The sequence below is a fragment of the Gymnoscopelus microlampas genome (genome assembly GCF_963454915.1).
Source record: "Gymnoscopelus microlampas genome assembly, chromosome: 3".
NCBI lineage: Eukaryota > Metazoa > Chordata > Actinopteri > Myctophiformes > Myctophidae > Gymnoscopelus > Gymnoscopelus microlampas.
Window position 1 is genome coordinate 42960605 of NC_139940.1, and position 22440 is coordinate 42983044.

The 22440-nt window shown below is 43.0% G+C and overlaps 1 protein-coding gene across 3 annotated transcripts in view; it reads left to right on the top strand.

The window, feature by feature from the left end:
* cdk14 (cyclin dependent kinase 14) overlaps positions 1-22440 on the top strand; it is a 210680-nt gene that overhangs the window by 11113 nt on the left and 177127 nt on the right. For 2 of the 3 annotated variants that reach the window (XM_084051515.1, XM_084051514.1), the window contains exons 2-3: positions 10492-10743; positions 16705-16773. In XM_084051515.1, the coding sequence (XP_083907641.1) occupies positions 10507-10743; positions 16705-16773 (306 nt within the window). In that variant the 5' untranslated portion in view covers positions 10492-10506. The remainder of the gene's footprint in view (positions 1-10491; positions 10744-16704; positions 16774-22440) is intronic. The other variant, XM_084051516.1, reaches the window with a different exon arrangement.

The window sequence follows — 22440 nt, forward strand, 5'->3', positions numbered from 1 at the left end:
AGGCTGACAGCAGGCCAGAGCAGACAGGGAAGGTAATAACGTAATCTCAGTCTGTGCACCAGTATTACCACTCCTCCTCCACCTCCCCAAACGCCACACTGGCCAAAGCCAAACTGTTGGTCGTGGGACATTTGTCCTTTCTCTGCTCAACATGCAAAGTGTGTTGAGACAAGTTGTTGTGATTTGGCAGTGTAATACAATTGAATTGAATGTACCGACTGTACACTATGCCACCTTGGTCTGTGCTTTCACAAAACCGTGCAGTTGAACTCTTATCGGCCCCTCCCTCTGTCCCCCCATTGGCCCCTCCCTCTGTCACTCTTATCCAGTTTTTATGATCATTAATATACTACTAATAATATATTTTTATAATGTCTTGGTATATTTTTCTTTAAAACCTTGAAAAAAGAGTTTTCATTGTGATATTGATAATTAGGAATTTAAAGTTTACTACGTTAGTTCCATTGATCCAAGTTGGAACACAATCGATGGATTGATCGTTAAAATTCACAACAACATGCCATGTTAAGTGGTCAGATGGGTGGGCCACGAACACGAACACTCAAAGTGGGCCCTGATCCAGAAAAAAGTTGGATATACCGCTGGTCTACCCGTCCGAGGAGGAGGTGTTTTAGCCTTGCGTAGCCAGACTATATCACTGCGTGGATAGTCTGGTGCTTCTATGAGGACGTTTTTTTTCCAAGGGGCGGGATCAAAACAATGGCTCTGGACGCAATTGGTTAGACCTACAACTAACTACCAATTACAGTCTCCCATATTTGAATACTGGGCCCTGATTGGTCACCCCAGACTTCGGGATCAGGAAATGGATTCACAATGGAGTGGTGCCAGACCCAAATCGCCAAGGGCCATTTTTTTTTTGCACTGGCAGATTCGTATGATCCCCGGCTAGAGGTGTTTGGTCTCAGGAGCCATGCACAAAGGATGTGTCCTAGTAGTAAGCACACACACAGCCAGTTCATCGGCTATTTAGGAACCTCTCAGACACACAAAAGGCGTGTGTGCACTGCACAGACCAGATAGCATGGAAGAGAAGAGAAGAGAAGAGAAGGAGGATGAGGTGTTCTTTCCACATGGCGTACAGTATCACCTCACCTCTCTGCTGGCTGCAGACGCAAGACGATAGCTCTGCTTTGTCTGGCTGATGCGTGAAAGCAAACAATAGCAAGGAAATGCGTTGTTTACGCAGCAGTGGTGGAAGAAACTACTCTGATTTTTTTGGAACGTACTTTGTTACAAGTCAAAGGCCTGTAAGTCAAATGCAGAATGCCCAATTCAGAATCATATTATATTATTGGATTATAATTATTGATCATTAACCAAGCCGTTTATACTTACTGTACACATTGCCAGTCTACAATGTGTCATGTTGTGAGCATTTAGATCGGCTATAAAAAAGTGGATTTTTGTATTAATATTTTGATTAATTATTGATAATCTAAATCTGCAAAGTAGCAGGTAACTAAAGATGTCTAATAATTGTTGTGGGGTAAAAAGTACAATATTTGCCTCTGAGATGTATTGGAGTTAGGAGTATAGTATCAAAAACAAGTAAAAGTACCTGCAAAATTAATTAAGTATAGTACTTGAGTAAATGTACTTGATTACTATCCACCACTGGCAGGCAGGCAGGTTGCTGAACACAGCCCAAGTTACCCAGTGAAATCTACAGTGTAATCCTCATATGTTTTGGAACATAAGAGGTTTTCCACCCCGACACTGCAGAGACGATAATACTGTTACGTTCTTCTGTCTTCTGGGCGTTATTTGGACATCATCGCTCAGCCTGATGTCATGTGTTAACTGCTCTGCTGAAGCCCCGTTGCATTACTGACCGCTGCATTATTATGATCCTTAGTCATAATTCTACTTGTCATACAATATGTGCGTGTGTGTGTGTGTGTGTTTGTATTACTACACTTGTGAGGACCAAATGTCCCCACAAGTATGGTAGAATTTGAGGAATAGACGTTGTGAGGACCATTTTCCTAGTCCTAGAGAAAAATGTTTTTTTTTATGGTTGAAATATTTTTTAGAGATACGTTTATGATGTTTAAGATTCCGGTTGAGGTATAGGTTTAGGATAAGACTTTCAGATGTCAGGTTTAGGGGTCGGGGGTTGTCGATTTCCCCCTATTTCATACTTAGCTGTGCGGCGACGTCAAACACCGGAAAATAGCCGATCTGTGAGCTTGTAGATCTGCTATTTTTCGGCTTTAGACTTGCGGTCAAAAAATATCCCAAATCAATCATAAAATCGGCTTCCTGAAATATTGATGTCCTCACAACTATAGTAATACAAACGTGTGTGTGTGTGTGTGATGGAAACCATGCCACACAGATGGAGCAAAGATTAGATTCCTGTGTGGGTGTTCGAATGATTGATCATAATGATGGCATACGACAGACAGCCAATGTTGAATACTGAAACGTTCTGAAGCAGTCGTACAATGTATAATTGCAGTAATTTAGCCCTCAGAATGTCTGTGGAACTGCAATTCAAAAAATGTAATTTACTGTTATTTTGACCAATCTGCATGGTAGACCAACATGAGAAAGTGATAGGACACTTTGATAGAGGTATGGGTTGTGTACTTAAAGGAGTAGTTAACCCCAAAAAAAATCTTCTTTTCTGTCAATTACACACCCCATGAAGCCTTGTATTCATGGATATTTTTTGGCTTTTATCGCATTCCTAAGCCAATCATTTGATATCCGATGGTCTCTAATTTTTTAACATCGTCATGGTGTAACTAGTCCAATTAGTGACATATATCGCTCCGTTGTGCAGTTGATTTGAAATTAATAGTCCAAAATTAGTGTCTCATTGACTTCCATTGTACGATGAAACAACGATTTGTAAAAATGGCATTCATAAAATTGCCATTCCAGTAAATTAATACAAATGTGCATGTGTGCGTGCACGTGTACGTGTACGTGCATGCAACATGATGAGTGTGTGGTCCGTCAGAGGTCCTGTCACAGCGTCGCCTCATATGACGGCCCTGCCTGCGGCGTTAGCGTGTCAGTTAGACGTGTTGTTGTGTGTTCATTAGCACTGGACTGGTACAGTAGTAGTCAGCTCTCTGGACACGGAGAGAAGGAGGGAGGGAGGGGTGTCACTGTACACTCAGCACAACCAGCGTGATATAAGTAAGAGAGTGACGACACTAGCATAGACTCCCATTGTGAGAATGGAATGAGGAAGTTCCAATGTTTGGAACTACAGGAGGCAACATCCCGCTTTGCGGTGAGATCAAAACGTGACGCATCTCTCTCTCTCTCTCTCTCTCTCTCTCTCTCTCTCTCTCTCTCTCTCTCTCTCTCTCTCTCTCTCTCTCTCTCTCTCTCTCTCTCTCTCTCTCTCTCTCTCTCTCTCTGGTTCTGAGCACAACCACCTCCATGTCTCCACTCTCCATACTAGAGGGACCAAATGTATTCTGCATCACCTACATACGTACCTACTTAACCTAACAACAGCTTTGTGAGGTTTCCTGTTTCCACCCGACTCAAATGAACGTCTCACTTGAACATAGTATGACCCCGGTGCAATCATAGGCAGACTTGTGAAAAGGTGAATATAGTTATGTCAATAACTATATTCCTTTATAGTTATTGACATGAACGACTAAGCCCTTTGACAGGAAATACAAAGCGGAAATTCCCCCCCCCCCCCCCCCCGAGCTCTTGGGCTGAGGCTCAGTACACCCTGTAGGGTCTTCTAAGAAGACCACCTCACACCAGCTATAAGAGCTGTGCATTATTCACCATTCTTGTAGTCCCACTGCACAAAGTAGGGGGTGCATAATTAATTCTGATTAAAGTTTGATAACATTGTCATTTCCAGCCGCCTCTTGGTTATACAGTACTTAAAGGCTATGGTACTGTACCTCACTGCGAGGCTACTGTATACAGCTACCACAACAAATCAAGCAGGATTTCTTTTCTCATTCCTATATATCGTCTCTGTCGCGTGGAAACCTCATTATGGAGATAGAAGGTTTCTGCCCGACAATGACGATATCCTCTTCGACCCACCGCTCCAGTTCCTTATCATCCATCCTGGCTGTCTTGTCTGTCTTGTCTGAAAGGTTTTGGTTTCCTTTAAGCACGCTGTAGATTGTGACACGTTGTGTTGTCAGCCGAGGTTCCCATGCGAGCAGCAGCAGCGGGCACCGAGTTTTAATCCTATTATAGGCCCTGCTGAACCTCCTTCCTCCCCGCGTGACGTGAGGCAAGGTCCTCATCAAGTATTGATGCCTGCCGGTGGTGCTGCCACTGCTCTTAAACTGAGACATTTCGCCACCGTCGGGGCAGAAACCTCTTCATCTCTCCATATGTTAACTTTGTGTGTTTTTTCGTCAATAACGCCTACTTGATCATAACAAAAGCATCAAAAGTAGCAGATCCGTTGCCCGGATCGCTGGTGTAGTGGTACGGGCACCTAGGCTGCTAATGCTCGAATTAAGGTTCGAATCCCGTTACTGACAACCTTTGCTGCGTGTCACTTCCCATCTCTCTCCCCATTTCCTGTCAGTCTACTGTATTCTATAAAATAGGCAGAAAAAAGAAAAAGCAGCAGATCTGCAAGCTCGAAATGCGTCGCTTCGCGACACGTTTCGAGCTTGCAGATCTGCTACTTTTACTGTTTTTGAATTTGAATCCTGAAAAGTAACAGTTTTGGACATATGAGGTTTTCAACTCGACAGACGATGTGTTTGTTTATATGTAGATGTATTTTTGTATTTTTTCTTTCTTTTTCGGAAAGCATTGGCGTTGGCAGCTCGTTCCAGCGGAGTGTTTCGGTGACAAGTCGCTGTCACCGCCAACACTCTCTGAAGTACACACTTGATATTCACGGGAGACGTGTTTTGCCGGCGTACTGCCTCGCCACATTAGCATGCACATACTTTCAAAGTGGAATTTTCCTTACCATCTCCCGTCGGTGTCGCCTTCCTTTTTGCTTTGTTATTATGTGTCACTCCGGGACCGTTTCACTGGCTGGCTGCCTCTCCATAAATGTCTCCTGGTTGTCCTTTATATCCGACATCTCTTCTCTCTGGGCTTTATTACCTTCTACTTTAACAATGACATTCACATTCTCACTTAACTCACTCGTCCCTTATTGCAGTGGTTCTCAAACATTTTCATGTCAAGGACCCCCCCATCCCCCCGTCAAGGACCGGACCCCCCCCCCCCCGGTCAAGGACCCCCGTAAGATATTTATGTTAATTCATGAATTACTTTATAATATTTCATAATAGTACCACAATGTAAACAAGCCCTTAGGGCTTTTTGTGTTATTCTTTTAGCATCATTGTATAATCGTACCACTGTACTATTTTGCAAACTGTCAATAAAGTATTTAATCAATCAATCAATCAAGGGTTCCATTTGGCTCCATTCGTACACACTCAGAGTTACAGTCCCGTAAAGGGTCCATTTGGACCCCTGGTTGGTCCTGGGACCCGACCTTGAGAACCAGTAATATATTTTATTTTATTTATTTTTATGTTATACATTTTTGGCCTTTTATGTCTTTATTGATATGACAGGACATGGGGAGAGAGATGGGGAGTGACATGCAGCAAAGGCCGTCGGGATCGGGACTCGAACCCGCGACACGCTTTCAGGCTACATTAGAGCCTAGGTGCCTGGACCGCTACGTCAGCGGTCCGGGCCGAGACCCAGTAATCTTGATACCACTGAACTCGGGGGCGTGGTATAAGCACGACTCTGATCCCGCTGACCTAAATTACGTCATGTCTGTGGGTTTGTTGTTGTTGTGTTGGCTTGTTGTTTTGTTTAGACTGTAGGTAACCATAGTAGCGCTACAGAAAAGGGAAACTGGGGAAAGGGTACAGAGGGAAGTGTTCCAGGGTGCTCCAGGTGTAAGCCACCTGCCAGCGGAGCTGCAAGGTGACTCCAGCAGGTCACCTCTCTCTGGATATCATAGTAATTAGAGATCCTTGCAGTTGCAGCAGGTGCCGTCGACAAAATGCCATTCACTTATAGATAACATACATCCCACGCTGGGGTGAAAACAGGACACAAAAAGTATATTTCAGACCCTGTTGTTCACAGCCTGCTCGTTCTAGCAGCACTCTCTATAACAGTGGTTCCCAAACTTTTTAGCTTAGAGACCCAAAAAATACATTTGATGTCTCCCCAGGACCCAAAGTATTGCACCGCATTGTGAGCTTGTAGATCAGCTATTTTCATTCAAAAAAATAATTATGTTCCCCCCCCATTTATTCATGAAATGATTTAGAAAAATGTTTGAATTTGTTATTGATTCATGATGTTTTGGCGGCATTTTTGGAAAATCTTTTCTATTATCTATTATTTATGAATCGAAAAATAAAGGGATATTTACTTACCATGAAAATGGGTCGGCGACCCAAAGATGGGTCTCGACTCTCAACCCACTGTTTGGGAAACAGTGCTCTATAAGTCTCTCAGATTCCCCTTTGCAGTTTCAACGTGTACATTTTACGACAGAGACACAGGAGACACAGGAGGCAATTAATTACAATCGTTCATTACTATCTTCCTCCCCTCTGAGAGAGCTCTGTGCCATCCTTGGATGGCGCCATCACAAAGCAGCAGGCCTATAGGCAGGAACATGACGAGATGGGAGCAGGATGTGGATGCCTGGACATGGGTTTGTGTCAACATAGGCCTCAGTAGGTCACACAGCAGCAGGGGTTGGTTAGTTAGTGTGAGAATCTGCTGCTTCTGCAGTGTGGGGTAGAAACAAAACATTCTGAACTCCGAATACTATAACTTAATGGTAGTATTTCCAAATATTTCCCTTACATTGGAGACTTGAGTTTGAATCCGGGGGGATTCACATCAATTCAAAACATGAATGATGACCTACAGGGCGACTAAGGGCAAAAAGCAACCCCTCTCTCTGCAGGATACGATTCAGCCCTACACCCCTTCCTGTGTACACTACTTTAATCAGCTGACGTCTCTCCCTCCCTTTGCTACTGTATGACACCATGGCCAACGTTCCTGGCATCCTCGTCTCCCAAGTTGTTGAATGACCTCCCGCCTCCCATCTCAGTCAGGACTGCAGCCTCACTCCCCGTTTTCCACTGCAGTCTGAAAACTTCAGATTCCCTCTCACCCCCTAGAAAGTCATTATTTCTTTGTATCAGTACTTGTTGTTGCCTATATTTAGATAGATGCTAGTTATGATATCCAGATGTACGATGGTTGGTTGTTCACGGATGCTGGTTATGTTATTCTAGACAGATGTTAGGTTTGATATCCACCTGCTCTCCGATTTCCTACCTGTCAACTCTCCTGTTTTTCTCGTCATTTTCCTGTACTTTTACCCTTCTCTCCAACTGTCCTCCCATTTAAGATACTTTTTACTGAAATGTCTTAATGATATATATAACACAACGCTAACACAACACAAACCTAACACAACGCCTCGCAATGCGTGTAGTTCGCCTATTTCCCAGTTCAAATATGATTATTTTGGCGGGTAGTGGCCTGAAAAGTCTGGGAACCCTTGCCCTAGTTGGAGAGAACAGCACATGGAATGAAACGGCTGACACACCATCGCACCATGACACCCTAGACCTGTTCTCTTTGGCACTCAATTTACTCCACCGTTTACCCTGTTGTTGGTTGACTAGAGTTCCAGTCATAAATTACCCCAGACCGTGCACTTAATTTGCACTTAATGCACTTAATTTGGTGAATGCAGCCAAGTAGCACCTGTCTGTAAGTCCCGGATTACTCCGATTTATAATTTAGACGTTTAGACGCTCTTGTCCAGTGAGACTTGTGCACGTGCGAGATCGGAATAAGCAGAGAAAGCATAAAATCTGGTCAATAAACTAGGTGAATTATCCTATAAATAGAGTGCAGAGAGAACGGCGTATAGTGCCTCAAAGAAACTAGGATACCAGGTAAACAATGAACCTAACATCTGTCTAAAGAACATACACTGTACATTATGTGACTATTATCTCCCTTTGCCAGAGAAGATCCCACTTTGTGCTGAGTTGTACAGTACTGTAGGTGTTTGGTTTCCCATGCAGGAGACCCAGGTTTGAATCTAGGGGGTTACATACTGTACTGTCTATATTAACCACTTAACCGTATACAGTATACTTTCACGGGGTTAACCATGCATTGCTCTGGTGTGTCCAGGTAGCTCCGTTGGTAGAGCACTCGCCTTGTGGATCACAAGGTCGGGTCACAAGGTTCAGTCCCCGGGAGCATATGATAGCACGGCTAAAGCTCTGCGATAAGTACAGTGGTAGGTGTTGCGCTCCACCCCAACAATCCATCGTCCTGCAGGGGTCTAGGCTAGTGAAATACCAAAACGCTCGCCCCAAACCACAGTCGCCCCGGGGCAAATCGGACGTTATTCACCTGGTATTCCTAAACGTAACCTCAGTAAACTATGCCTATACCCTAAACTTATTTCTAACCTTGTCCTCAGTTAAACAAATACAAGAACCGCTGGTCCGTGAACAAAATGGGGGCGAGCGTGTTTTGGGGCGAGTCTTTCTTCCGCTTACCGCATAGAAAAGGTTATATTATAGACAACCTCGTTCTCGGCCGATGCTACTTTGACCTATACTTACTCCTGTGTATTTTCTGATAGTCTCTCTCATTTTATATTGTGATGTGTGTGCATGACTCTGATCCCGATGACTTTTTTACGTCACGTCCGTGTTTTGTTGATCTCGGCTTTCTTGTTGTTGTTTGTTTAGAGGCACTGTAACCATAGTAGCACGGCTACAGAAAAGGGAAACTGGGGAAAGGGTACAGTGGGAAGTGTTCCAGGGTTGTACTGGGAAACCCGGCCCGTGTAAGCCACCTGCCAGCGGAGCTGCAAGGTGACTCCAGTCGGCCGTCCGCCCTGCGTATTAGAGTAATTAGAACTTGTTGCAGTTGGCGGAGTCTAGGCCTAAATGTTTAATCAGCTCACGGGGGGGGGGGGGTGGCAAAACACGACACACATGCGTAACTCTTTAGTGGCCAATGAAACACACACACACACGCGCGTGGTCGCGTGGTCCAGCCCGGAAAAGGTTTGCTCTTGTGACGGCGGATTGATGCGGCAGAGCGAGTTTTGAGAGACTGTACTGTAGTAGAGACCAGTGCATGTCTGTGTGTCTGTGAGTGTTGGAGTGTGTGTGTGTGTGTGTGTGTGTGTGTTTGTTGCTTGTGTGGTGGTGTGAGAGATAAGCCTCCGTTGTGTGTGAACGTGTGTATTGAAACATCGACGGCAGTGTGTGTGGTGTGTGTGTGTGTGTGTGTGTGTCAGCTGCACAACCCGGAGAAAGAGGCTGAAGAAGCTGTGTGTTTGTGTGGTATATTTTTTTCCCTTCTTTTTTGATCAGAGAGAAGCAAGATGGAGATAAAACGGCTCTCATCCTAGCAGAGAGAGGTAGCAGCGGGTCTCTACGGGGAGGGGATGACACACACACGCACACACACACACACAGTGGAGAGATGAAAAGCGGTGCCGATCTGGAGGGGAGGGGTTGCTTTCGGAGGCTTGAAGTCCTATTTTTTGGCTGGAGCAGTGGTTACCGCAGATGGACATTTTTGTTGTTGTTATTGTGGTGGTTCTTCATGTTGCTCGTTTTCGTCTGTCTGTCTCTCTCTATCTGTCTGCCCCCCCCCCCCCCCCCCCCCCTGTCTGTCTTGCCCCCTAGCACTTCACTCTCCCTGTACCCATTCTTGCCGCCTTCACTTTCGATTGGTGCCAGCGACTGCCCAGGATATGGCTACCATGCAGACATAATCCTGGTCACTCGCTCTCATGTCTTTTGTTTTTCTCAGATCTGTTTTTCCTTCCTCCACACATGTTCAGAATGTGATTTAGATTGCATCTTTAACAATGTGAGTTAGATATTGTGCCATTTAGACGGATGCTAAGGTTCATTGTTTACCTGGTTATCTCATACAGTTTCAAATTTCAATGTATGGAATGTTGTTTAGATGAGCATGTTTTGTAATGTTTAGACAGAATAGATGCTAGGTTCATAGTTTACCTGGTATCCAAGTTTCTTGTCATTTTTGCTATAACCATTATTTTATACTTTGTATTTTGTATTGTTTGTATTTTTTGGAAAAATCGTGAACATTTTTGCAAATCTTTGAATATATATATTTAAAACGAACAATTGTAACTCAGATCTTTGCTCCTAAACTAAATATTTTGAGATGGGGGTCGGCAGCCAAATACTGTACATATCATTTTGGGGTCCTTGACATGAAAAAGTTTGAGCACCACTGATATAGAAACATACATTTTTCAGAAACCTGTTAGGATTTAGAAGACATTTGTTGATGCGTTCCTAGATTGAATGGGTAATCAATTTGGTTTTTGCACGTCGCTCTGGGTAAAAAAAACAAAATGCCTAAATTGTGATTGTAAATACTCTCTCTTTCTCTCCCCTTCCTCCTCCCCAACTTTTTCTGTGACAGATATGTGTCACAAAGATGTCCACACGCAGCTGCCAGGGAACGGACTCGGTCATCAAGCCGCCCCTGGACACCATCCCTGAGGACAAGAAGGTGCGGGTCCAGCGCACGCAGAGCGGCTTCGACCCCTTCGAGAAGCCCACCAGCCAGGTGAAGAGGGTCCACTCTGAGAACAATGCCTGCATCTCCTCCTCTAAGACCACCTCCACCGGGAAGGAGTCGCCCAAGCTGCGCCGACACTCCAGTCCCAGCTCTGTGAGTGGAAGGAATCCATGCCCCCCCCCCCCCCCCCCCCCCCCCGACACACACCAACAACACCACCATCTCATTACTAAAGTACAATGGATGCTGATGGTCAATACCTTACAGGAGGGGTCTTCAACAGGGGGTCCGGGTCGGGACCCCTAGGGGGTCCTCAGAGTTACTACAGGGGGGGCCGCCAAATCTTTGTGTGATATGATTTTTCTTTTTTTACATTAACCACTTGAATCCTAGCATCCCTTTTCTGAGGAGAACTTTAGCCAAAAATAGCAGATCTACAAGCTCACAACGCCTCGCGCTGCGAGGCATTGTGAGCTTGTAGATCGGCTATTGTTGGCAAAGAGGTATAGGCGTAGAGGGAAAAAGAGCAGACTAAGTAAAAAAAAAATACGTTTAATCTGAAACACAATTTTATATAAAATAGAGGGGGTCCCTGCTTCATCTCTCTCTCAGCTAGGGGGTCCTTGGCCTGAAAAATGTTGAAGACCCCTGCCTTACAGTATAGTGACTTATGTCTTACCATATTGTTGCTGTCGGGCAGAAACCTCTTATCTCCCTATATCTCTTTTTCTTATTCTAAACCCTAAATTAACCCTAAATGAACGCCCCACTTGATCATACTTTGATGCTTTGGAATTTGAATCCTGAAAAGTAACCGCTGTGGACATATGAGGTTTACACCCGACAAAGACGATAGGTAACATAGTTACTACTAGTTGCACAATAGTCCATATGTTACATTTAAACAATATAGATCACGAAATGGTTCACATTTGTTCATTCATTTTATAACTACAACTCAACATTGAGATCCAAAAACAAATATTTAACCATACAATTAAATGTTGAGTTTATATGTAATGTAACTAGTAACTATGTCACTTATGATAAGAGACACAACTTGTGTACAGAACTTATGTAGCCATTTGTATCCATTGTAGTGTTTCCTAATGAGAACGGGCTCCCCCAACACACACACACACACACACACACACACACACACACACACACACACACACACACACACACACACACACACACACACACACACACACACACACACACACACACACACTGGTTTCCGTCATTGGGTGCTGTGCATGTGTGTGGGTTGGAATGTGTGTGTAGGGGGCTGGGCTACATGGACACAATCAAACATCACAATATTGTTAGTACCTCAATATCCATATCATTAATATAATATAATATTGTTATAATTAAAACATCGTCTCCGGTCCCCTTGCCAGCGAAAGCGGCGTTTATACTGTACCTTTGAAAAATCATGGAATATTCTCCGTGACCGAGATCTTCATGGACATCGATTCGTTACACGCACGGGGGTGGCTGGCCCGCGATCCTCCATTCCAGAGCTATATGGCCGTTTGAATGTGGCTTGTTTTTTGAAAAACACTTTCAAAGAGTCGTCATAAATAAGTCGCCCTTGGCAGTGTGGACGACGTCTCGTCAGAAGTCGTCCTTGCCAGTAAAATGAGTTAAAGGAGCACTTTCAAACCATTTCCAACCTTATCGTCGTATAATTGGTCCTCACTAATGCTCATTTTAACATGCCACCATGTCTGTCCTGTATTCACTGTGTCTCAGAGGAGGGCTGGTGGACAGTTCAGAAACGTGCCTACCAGTGACATCATCGATGGGGAATCCAAACTAATAGAAACTACAGCCTTTTTTAATTTACTGGAAAGTTAGCATGCTATAACCAAAGCCATTGCTTTTGCATTAATAAAAAAAATTAAGTTTGGAAAGAACAAACCTGCCTATACCGCCGATGTCACTGGTAGGCAGGTTTCTGAACTGTCCACAGCCCTCCTCTGAGACACAGAACGAATAGGTAGAAATGGAGCCATCTTATAGTGAGCATTAGTGAGGACCAGTTATATGAAGATACGCTGAAAACGGGCGAAGTGTGATCACAACATCGATATGGATATCATCCCAGACCATAATCTAGTCTTATATCACAATATTGCTATAATATGGACATATTCCCCAGCCTTAGTTGTGTGATTTCTTTTTATCTATTTCTGTGTGTGTGTACACAAACGTTCACGTAGACACGTTAGTGTGTGTCTGCAATCTGCATGCAAATGTTATCCCCATGCATCAACGCTCTGTCAGAACATATTTAAGTTCAGCAGGTGGTTCGTTTCAGCGACCAAAAAAAAAACCCATTTCCCTCTACCTTAATTGGAAACAAATTAATCAGGACGGCGCTGTTTTCCCACGGCTAATCGGGCCCCGTTTTTGCAATCATGCAAATGAGGTATTTCCAAAGCCCTTTGCAATGCATTGATATTTTAAATGTTGTTTCATTTAGCTCTGAACGCACCCCCAAAAAAAAACACGACGCTTAATTGCCGTGCACACAAAATAAAGATTTAATAACTGAGATAACGTGGTGGATGTGGAGCCTTTGATTTAGTGCCTGACTGGCAGCGCCGAGGCCAAGGCGACTAGCGGACCCGTTTGAGCCGTCGCGATAATCACAAACCTGTAAATTGGATGTTACACACACACACACACACACACACACACACACACACACACACACACACACACACACACACACACACACACTCACACTCCCGTCGCCTAGGCAACGCGGCCCTCCACCCCTCCCCCCTCCCCAACTCTCTCATAAACATTTCATAGAGAAGCACTTAGGTTGAGGAGATGGTCCAGTGCTTTGGGATGGAGGCTCCTTAGTGCCTCCAATCCTCAAGGGTTTTTTACCCCACTAGCTCCCCCCCTAACCCGCCACTTAACCAGTCAGTTAAGGTTCTCAAACTGTTTCGTGCCAAGGACCCCCACATTAATATTTATATTTGGCCGTGGACCCCCCACCCCCATCTGAAAATGTTTTGTGCCAGGAATGTCAAAACAAATATTATTCCAAATTTCACAATTCATTCAGCATGTCCAGGTTTTTTTCCAGAGAAAAGGTCAGATGAGAAGACATTTGTAGAATCTCCAGAAGCAAAGATTTGAGTAAAAAAAATCGCTTTGAAAAAAATATATATTTTCAAAGATTTGCACAAATGTTAAAGTTTTTTGCAAAAAATAGCATACCTACAAGCTCACAGTGCGGCACTCGGTGCCGCACTGTGAGCTTGTATATTATCTGCTATTTTTGAATAGCCAAATAAATCTAAAAAGATGAGATTCTGATTGGGCTGTAAATTAAAGTCTGTGGTTGGTCAATAGGAGGTCCGTGGTTGTTGGTTAATTCATATGTCTGTTGAAGGTGGGGAGGAGGTTATGTTTTCGCCCCTGTGTGTGTGTGTGTGTGTGTGTGTGTGTGTGTGTGTGTGTGTGTGTGTGTGTGTGTGTGTGTGTGTGTGTGTGCGTGTGCGTGTGTGTCCGTGGCTAATCTCGCAAACGACTACACCGATTAACGCCAAATTCCTTGTGCGCAGTCAATCCCCCAATATTTTTTAAAATCTCGAGAACCTTTTCTGCTATATTGTTTAATTTTCTTTCTTTGTGAATCCATAATCTTAAATCCATCGTCCTGCTGATCCACCATAGGCCCTCCAAGTGCTGACGTCATGTTAACGTCCAGTTTTTGTGTTGTTGCTGGCCTAACGGGTACCGACGCGGCGTTGCCCGGGTGACGGTTACTGACGAGATGGTCATTCTGACAACATGTCGCACATTGTGCGACATGGTGTGTGACACATTGTGTCACACACCAAACTGAAACGTTGCAAAGAAACACGTTGGCAACACTTTAATTAAAGGTTGTGTCTGCAACGCCAGACAAGCTGATCGACATTTTTGAGGTGTTTTTACTTTACTGGAGTATTTTAAATTTTCAGTTATTTTACTTCTACTCCACTACATCTCAGAGGCAAATATTGTACTTTTACTCCACTACAATTATTTGAAAATTGAAAACTTAGTTACAAAAAAAAACTTAGTTACTTTGTAGATTTTGATTAATATTACAAAGCATACAACCACTTCAACCCAGTATACATGTACATTTTGGCCATTTGAAAATAGACGATTTACAAGCTCACGATGCAACATATTGTGAGCTTGTAGATCGACATTGCAGTATTGATACTTTTACTTAACACATTGGGTGCCAAAACCGTATATATACGTTTTTTGCAATACTTACACGGAGTGCCAAAACCGTATATATACGGTTTTTGAAAAAAAAAAAAAATTGAAAATTTTTTTTTTTTTCAATTCTTTTTTTTTTTTACCTTCTAAGCACCAGGAGATATCATTTTCCGAAGATTTTGACTCCAATCCATTTTCTGGTTAACTTATGACTTCAAAAGCCTGTATCTCGGCTCCTAAAAAATGGTCAAAAAACCCTGGCACTCAGTGTACTCTGTTTTTTTTAAAACCTGGCACCCAATGTGTTAAGTAAAACATGTGAGTACTTTTTCCAACACTCCCGGTTAATGCCAACCGTTGCCCTCGCCAAAGATGCGAGAACCGCTCAACTAATCGCCTTGCTGACACAAGCGGAAGTGCAGTATCGACTGTGAAGTCAAGACAAATCAGCGCTTCTCCCAGAACCGGCATGCGATGCGGCACACGTTTCCCGAACAGCAGTCCCGCCCAAAACGGGTAACTGCACTAGTCTTCATCTGATACCACTGCGAGACTAGACAGATTGGTTAGCCTGTTCGTACAGCACACATGTACACCCCTGAAGCAAACCAAGCTTTAATCAGGACCTGACATCAAAAGGCAGGGATGAAAAAGGGTGAATCCTTCCCAAAATTCCCATCGGCCGGGGTCGTGTACTCTTGTTCAAAGTTTTACCTTGAAGCGAAATGTGAAACTACCAGCGCTTTTGCGCTCGTGAAGATCCCGGTTGAGCCCAATTACAGCTTCTTCCATGTTTGTGGTGCGTGGCACGTAGGCCTATTCATCAGTCAGGACCGCTCAGAGCTTGACATAATCCCGAGCTTGCGTGTGTGTGTGTGTGTGTGTGTCGCTCTCAACATGACTCTACATCTCAGGGGTCTTCAACGTTTTTCCGCCCAAGGAAACCCTAGCTGAGAATGAAGCAGGGACCCCCCACATATAGTGTAAAATTGTGTTGCAGATTAAACTTTTTCATAGATTTTCATAGATGTCTAGATAGCTTCATAGACTTGTTTGACAGCACTGTCATCAGTGTATGAGGGTTAGGGTGTGTTGGATTCATGTTAATGGGTATTTTCAGACATTTAACCACTTAAACCCTCAGTAGTTACCGGTAGTAAACTTAACCTTTGACTCTGTACTTGCTCTGCTCTTTTTCCCGTCTACACCAAACCTCTTTGCCGAAAATAGCCGGTCTACAAGCTCGGTAGAGTCGCTAGATCTGCTATTTTTGGTGAAAGTTCTCTAGAAAACTCTGAGGACCCCCTGTTGAAGACCCCTGCGCTACTGTACTTGCTAAACGACTGCATTGTGAATTGTGTGTGCGTGTGTGTGCGTGTGGTGCATGTTCATTTTCCAGGCACATATGTAAATATGCGTATGTGCTTTATTCTGTAGGTGCAGTAAGTGAGATTGTTTTGCTAAAATAACTCCTATATTCATACAGTAATCATTTGCTATAGCAAGAAAGCAGTAGACACAATTTTGAACTGGAACACTATGAAATTGAAGCCGATACATACTCTCTCCTGATTGGATGAAATTGGCAACCCACCTGTTTATTTGAGCGATGGAGAGACGGGGAGACCCAAAGATCGAAATGCAGAGCTTTAACTTTTTAACAAACACAAAAAACATTTTTGTTTTAACCAAAGAATATCACTTATAGCTCCTTTAAGACACTGTACAATGTGTGCAAATGTGTGAGCAGTTGTTTTGGCGTCCGTAACAAGTAATAATATTGGTCCCCTGTGATTTAACTAGAATATCCTGTGCCTAAACCTTATTTCCTGTGTCTAAATCTTATTTCCTGTACCTAAATCTTAGGTAAAAATGCTTGGCAGCAATGGCAGCTCAGTTTGGGAACTGACCTCCAGAGGTGGTAATTTACCACTGGTAAGTACTTAAGTAAAACTACTCCGCTCCTTTACTTAAGTACTTTTTCCCGAGGATCTGTTCGATTACTTGAGTATGTTTATTTGTGTCTGCTGTCAGCTTTACTGCACTACAACGTGAAAGAAAATATTAACTGTTTTACTCATACATTTCCTCATGCACCTCAAATGTACTTGGCTACTCTAAGCCAATGGAAAACTCCCTTTGAAAATAGTGTGCAAGTTATTGATGTTGTCAGCATGTTCAGCCTTGTTCGTATGTTATTTATATCGAAGATGGCAATGTCTAAGATCATATTTTAACCCATTAAGACCTCAGGCCGATTCTACAAATGCCTTCTAAATCATAGTGCCAACGACCCCCAAAATGATATGTATTTGGCTGCGGACCCCCATCTGAAAATGTTTTGTGCCAGGGACCCCCAGAAGAAAAGATTTTTGTTCAAAATTATTATTATTATTATTCAAGATAACTCAACGCTGAAACGAACCGCTGTACGTACATATAGCATATATTTAAACAGCCAATCCCCCCACAGCACATAGAGAGAGAGAGAGGGGGGGGGGGGGTTGTGTGAGTGAAAAAAGGCCATATGCAGCATTCTACAATCCACTTGATTGCTGATTCATGGGAATGAAAAATGCATGAGAAGAAGTGCAGCGGGCTCTTAAAGCCGCGAGGCGAGCAGATGAAATGCATTGTAGCCCCTCCAAACTCTGCGCACTCAGGGAGGGGGGGAGGGGGCACAGAGGCTAATTTCAGCAAGAGGAGTCTCTCAGAGAGGACCCCCATACCAGGGTTTTTCAGGCCAAGGGCTCCTTAGCTGAGAGAGAGGTGAAGCAGGGACCCCCTCTACATATTGTATACATTTTTGCTGCAGATCCTTGGCTCTGTACTTGGTTTGCTCCTTTCTCTCTCTACACCAAACCACTTTGCTGAAAAATAGCTGATCTACAAGAACTTATTTAGAAAATTGTTGGACTTCTTTAAGTTCTTGAAAATACAGTAAATAAATAGCTTGCAGATATGCTACTTTTGATGCTTTTGTGTGACGCTATAGTATGATCAAGTAGGACGTTAAAGCAGTAGTTCACCCAAAAATTACTTATTTTGTATCAATTTGATACCGACGGAAAGATGATTAATGTATCCGGTAGGAGACACAAAGTCGACTCTTTGTGTCTCCTACCGGAAATACACCCAGTCATCAAATTATTGGCTTAGGAATGCGACAAAAACTAAAAGAAATCCACAAATTCAAGGCTTCATGGGGTGTGCAATTGATAGAAAATACGTAATTTTTTGGGGTGAACTACTCCTTTAATTTACAAAAAAACACAAAAAGTTAGAATACGGAGATAAGAGGTTTCTGCCCCAACAGCAACGATACAAGATTTAATGATCCTTGTGAACAGCACTATGCCATTCAATCCCCGTTTAATTGGCAGTTTGGGCCGGTTGAGAGTGAATATATTGTGCTACCTGGGTGCAATAGGAGCCGGCGGTGCCCCGTAACGGCCCTGTAAGCTCTGCTTGAGCTGTGATTTGTGAGCCGCAGCCTGTGTCCAGCTGAGCCTGGCTTCCTGTGCGGAGCTCCCAGGGGCTTCTCTAAATGTTTGTTTAGAGAAGAAAAAAGACCCTCAGAAATGCTGAGCTTATTAGCGCTGCAGAAGAGATGACATGATATCACTATAGTGCAGTGGTTTTCAACCCTTTTCATAGCAAGGTCCATTATTTATTCGGCATTTGAGCCACGGACCACCGCCTCTCAGACCCAAAACGTAGAATGTTTTGTTTTCGTTGGATAGGATTTTGTCTACAATTCCATGCTGTACTGATGTTGGTACCATAGGAGAGATAACAGGCACAACGTTGATCAAAATAACAATTATTTAATTAAGTAATGCAGATGTTTAACAATAATTTAACTCTTGAGAGCGTAAAATGAAACCAAATGGACCCGTAAGGCTCCAATTGGTTTCATTTTACGCTCTCAAGAGTTAAAGATCTAATAAGGGTCCATTTGCTTACCAACTCTCCATCATTTAGCTGGGGACCACCTGGAACCCCCTCAAGGACCACTGGTGGTCCCCGGACCACTGTTTGAGAACCACTGCTATAGAGGGACAATGGCAAGTACAGCATACTATATGCGAGAGCCAAATGTCCCCACATGTATAGTAGAATTCGACGTTGTGAGGAAAATTGTCTCCCCAAACGTCTCACAATCGGCTATTCTTGGATTTAGCGAGAAAAATGGCATTAATTAAATCACACATCTAAAATGTCGATGTTCTCACAAGTATAGAAGTTATACAAACGTGTGTGTGTGTGTGTGTGTGTGTGTGTGTGTGTGTGTGTGTGTGTGTGTTTGTGTGTCTTTACATCGGCGTGTGCAGATGTGGGCTCGCGAGTGCGTGTTACTGTATGTGCGTCTCGTCCTCCTCACATGCGCACACAGAACACACGCTCTCATGCACAACCAGCAGCAGACAGCGTTGACAGCAGAGCTAAATAATTCCCCAGGGATTGTCTGGAATCTGCCACCGCCTCCCCTAAGCTTTGACAGACCCAAGACAATTTACTGTTCTGTATATATATTACAGGAAAGACTCGTTAGACAAAACACTCCTTAAATCTACAAGACTTCTACGAGACTCGGGGCAAAAATGTTTACTTAGCGCTGAGCAATAGACTGTGTATCCACACTTCCACAGTGGTACCGTAGTTCTACATTCTAATAGTGATCATTGCTATAGGGTCTTTGTTCGGTAAAAAGGGGTTCTCCCCGTCTCTCCACCTCTTTATACTAAACGAGGTCGGGATACCAATTTTATCCAATCAGGAGAGAGAACTCATACAGGATAAACAAGTGAAATGACTCGAATAAGTGAGCAGACAAAACAATGAAACTGGAACACTATAAAACTGAAGATGATAAATGGGTACTCTTTCCTGATTGGATGAAATTGGCAACCCGCCCTAAAATGCATTTTCTGTCTATTAACCCATTTAGACAGGAGAAGTATCTGCGTCATTTTAGATTTCTTTGGCTATTGAAAAATAGCAGATCTACAAGCTATTACTATCAGAATATAGAGGTTGAACTTTTTAACAGAAAAATGTTTGTTTGTAACCCCAAATATATCAATTAAACTGCCTTTAATGTAGGCTGTAACATGAAGGCACACTTGTATAATTTTGGAAGTTCACAGACATCATTATTCACAACGGGTCAACAAATCTCTGTTGTAGGGGTCGGCAACCTTTTTGACATGAAGTGCCATGTTTTTATTTTCTTGATAGTCAGTGTGCCATATCAATATTAAGTTTAATAATTATGACTGTCCATAATACATAACAACCTTTATTTATTTTCTTCTTCTTCTTTAGAAATATTTTCTTTCGCATCAGGATGTAATGATCATTCGACTCGAAAAGCCACCTATCTCCCATACTCCCTCCCCAGTCAGAGTTAAGAGTTTGAAAGAATGTAGAATTATGTGCAGGATGTAATTTGCATACAGATGTTAGGGGATTTAATTTAACAGTAGAAAAGAAAAAATCAAGAAAAAAATCCTCTCTCACACTTATGCCAGTGTGCCTTTGATCACCCTCCCCTGTGCCAACGTTGGCACCCGTGCCTAAGGTTGCCTACCCCTGCTCCATCGTGTCTAGTCTCTATTGTGTAGTCTCTAGTCTTTGTTGTCCAGTCTTTATTGTCTATAGTATCTAGTTCCTATCGTGCCCTTGCAGGTTGCGTTTAGCCGTTGACATTCAATCATTGATTAGGAGGGTGTACAGTAGCAGGTAATGGACGTTTTCCAGGGCGTGAAACGTTACGCAACAAGATACAGTAGAAGTCGCGTTCCCCTGGCTCTCCTCTTACCTCGGGTTGTCACGTGTCATCCATCATACTTTTGTGCCTCCTGTCAGAACCTTATGATCCGTGAGAAACGTGACACCCGCCGGCTCCAGGTCCGTGGCTCCCAGGCAGCGCCAGGGCCTCTTTTTTTTCCGAGAGCTATACGGCTCACCAAACACTCATTAAATCCCTCTTTTCTCTGTGAACAGCGAACACACGAACGCATTGTTCTGTTAGCGCTTAAGGATTACATGCTAGTCAAAGTCGAGTCAATTTAATTTGTGTTGTGCCACCAAATCACATCAAGTTGTGATCGTGACACTTTGCACTTTACGGGCGACTTGCTGCTTGATCCTCTCCAATGCATTTTACTTTTTAACTGTTCATGTTTAGTATGTTCTCTCGTCTTATTACTGTTGCCCTTTTTATCGATTGTACATTTTTTTCTCCATATTATTATTATTATTATTATTATTATTATTATTATTATTATTACCCTTATTAATTTATTTTTGACTCTGTAGGGAACATCCAACAATTCATATATAGGTTTACACTCTATAAGAATGGAAGGATCAGACCCGTCCTCACCCAGGAGTCAGCCCAGCTCCTTATCCAGACCTCAGTCATATCAAAACTTGACTACTGTAACTCTCTCCTTACTGGCCTCCCGTTAAGACCGGGAACGCATCTGTGTCATTTTAAGATTTATTAGGCTATTCAAAAATAGCTGATATCTTTGAATATATATATATGTTTTAAGCATTTACATTTTTAGAGGGGGGGGGTCCCTGGAACAACATATTTTGAGATGGGGGGTCCGCGACTAAATACATATCATTTTGGGGGTCCTTGACATGAACATTTTGAGAACCACTGATAGGATTTAGAAGACATTTGTAGAATCCCCAGAAACAAAGATTTGAGTCACAAATGTTTGCTTAAAAAAATATATGTTGAAAGATTTGCACACACTTTCATGATTTTTCAAAAAATAGCATACTACTCTACAAGCTCATAGCGTGGCACTCTGTGCCATGTTATGGGCTTGTATATCTGCTATTTTTGACTAGCCAAACACATCTTAAAATGACACAGATGCTTTCCCGGTCTTAATGAATGCACGCTTGGTCTTCAACCAGCCAAAATGTTCACATGTCTCCCCCATTCTCCGCTCCCGCCATTGGCTCCTAGTTGACAGTTTTGGACATACAGTATAAGGTTTCCACCAGAAAAGATAAACTAATATATATATATCTGCTCTGGTTATCTGAATACGTTATCACAGTGTATATCAAACATATAAATGTACAGTCAGTGTATATATGAATGAATATACATGGTACATCTATTTCCAACTTCAATGCCTTCCAATGGAGAGTTACATTTCGCTGGCGTTATAAATGGTCTTATTTCTTTTTAACCACTTAAAGCAATGGTTCTCAAAATGGGGTCTTGGGGACCCCCGGGGATCCTTGAGGGGGTTCCAGGGGGTCCCCAGCACAATGAGGAACTGTTGAAACCCTTAAGTCCTATTTTATGTTTTATGCTATTTTCAACAACAAAAACATTTGATAAATCTGACAAAATATTTTCAAATAGTCATCCACGGCCAAATACATATCAATTTTAGGATCCTTGACATCATGTTTGAGAACTTAAACCCTATATATTTAGTTGACCCGGGTCCCCCAGGGTTCTTGAGCTGTGATTTCTTGTGAGATCTGTATAAGCTCACAACGGGCCATGCACGGTGCCACACGTTGTGAGCTTGTTGATCTCTATTTACTATGAATTTGTTC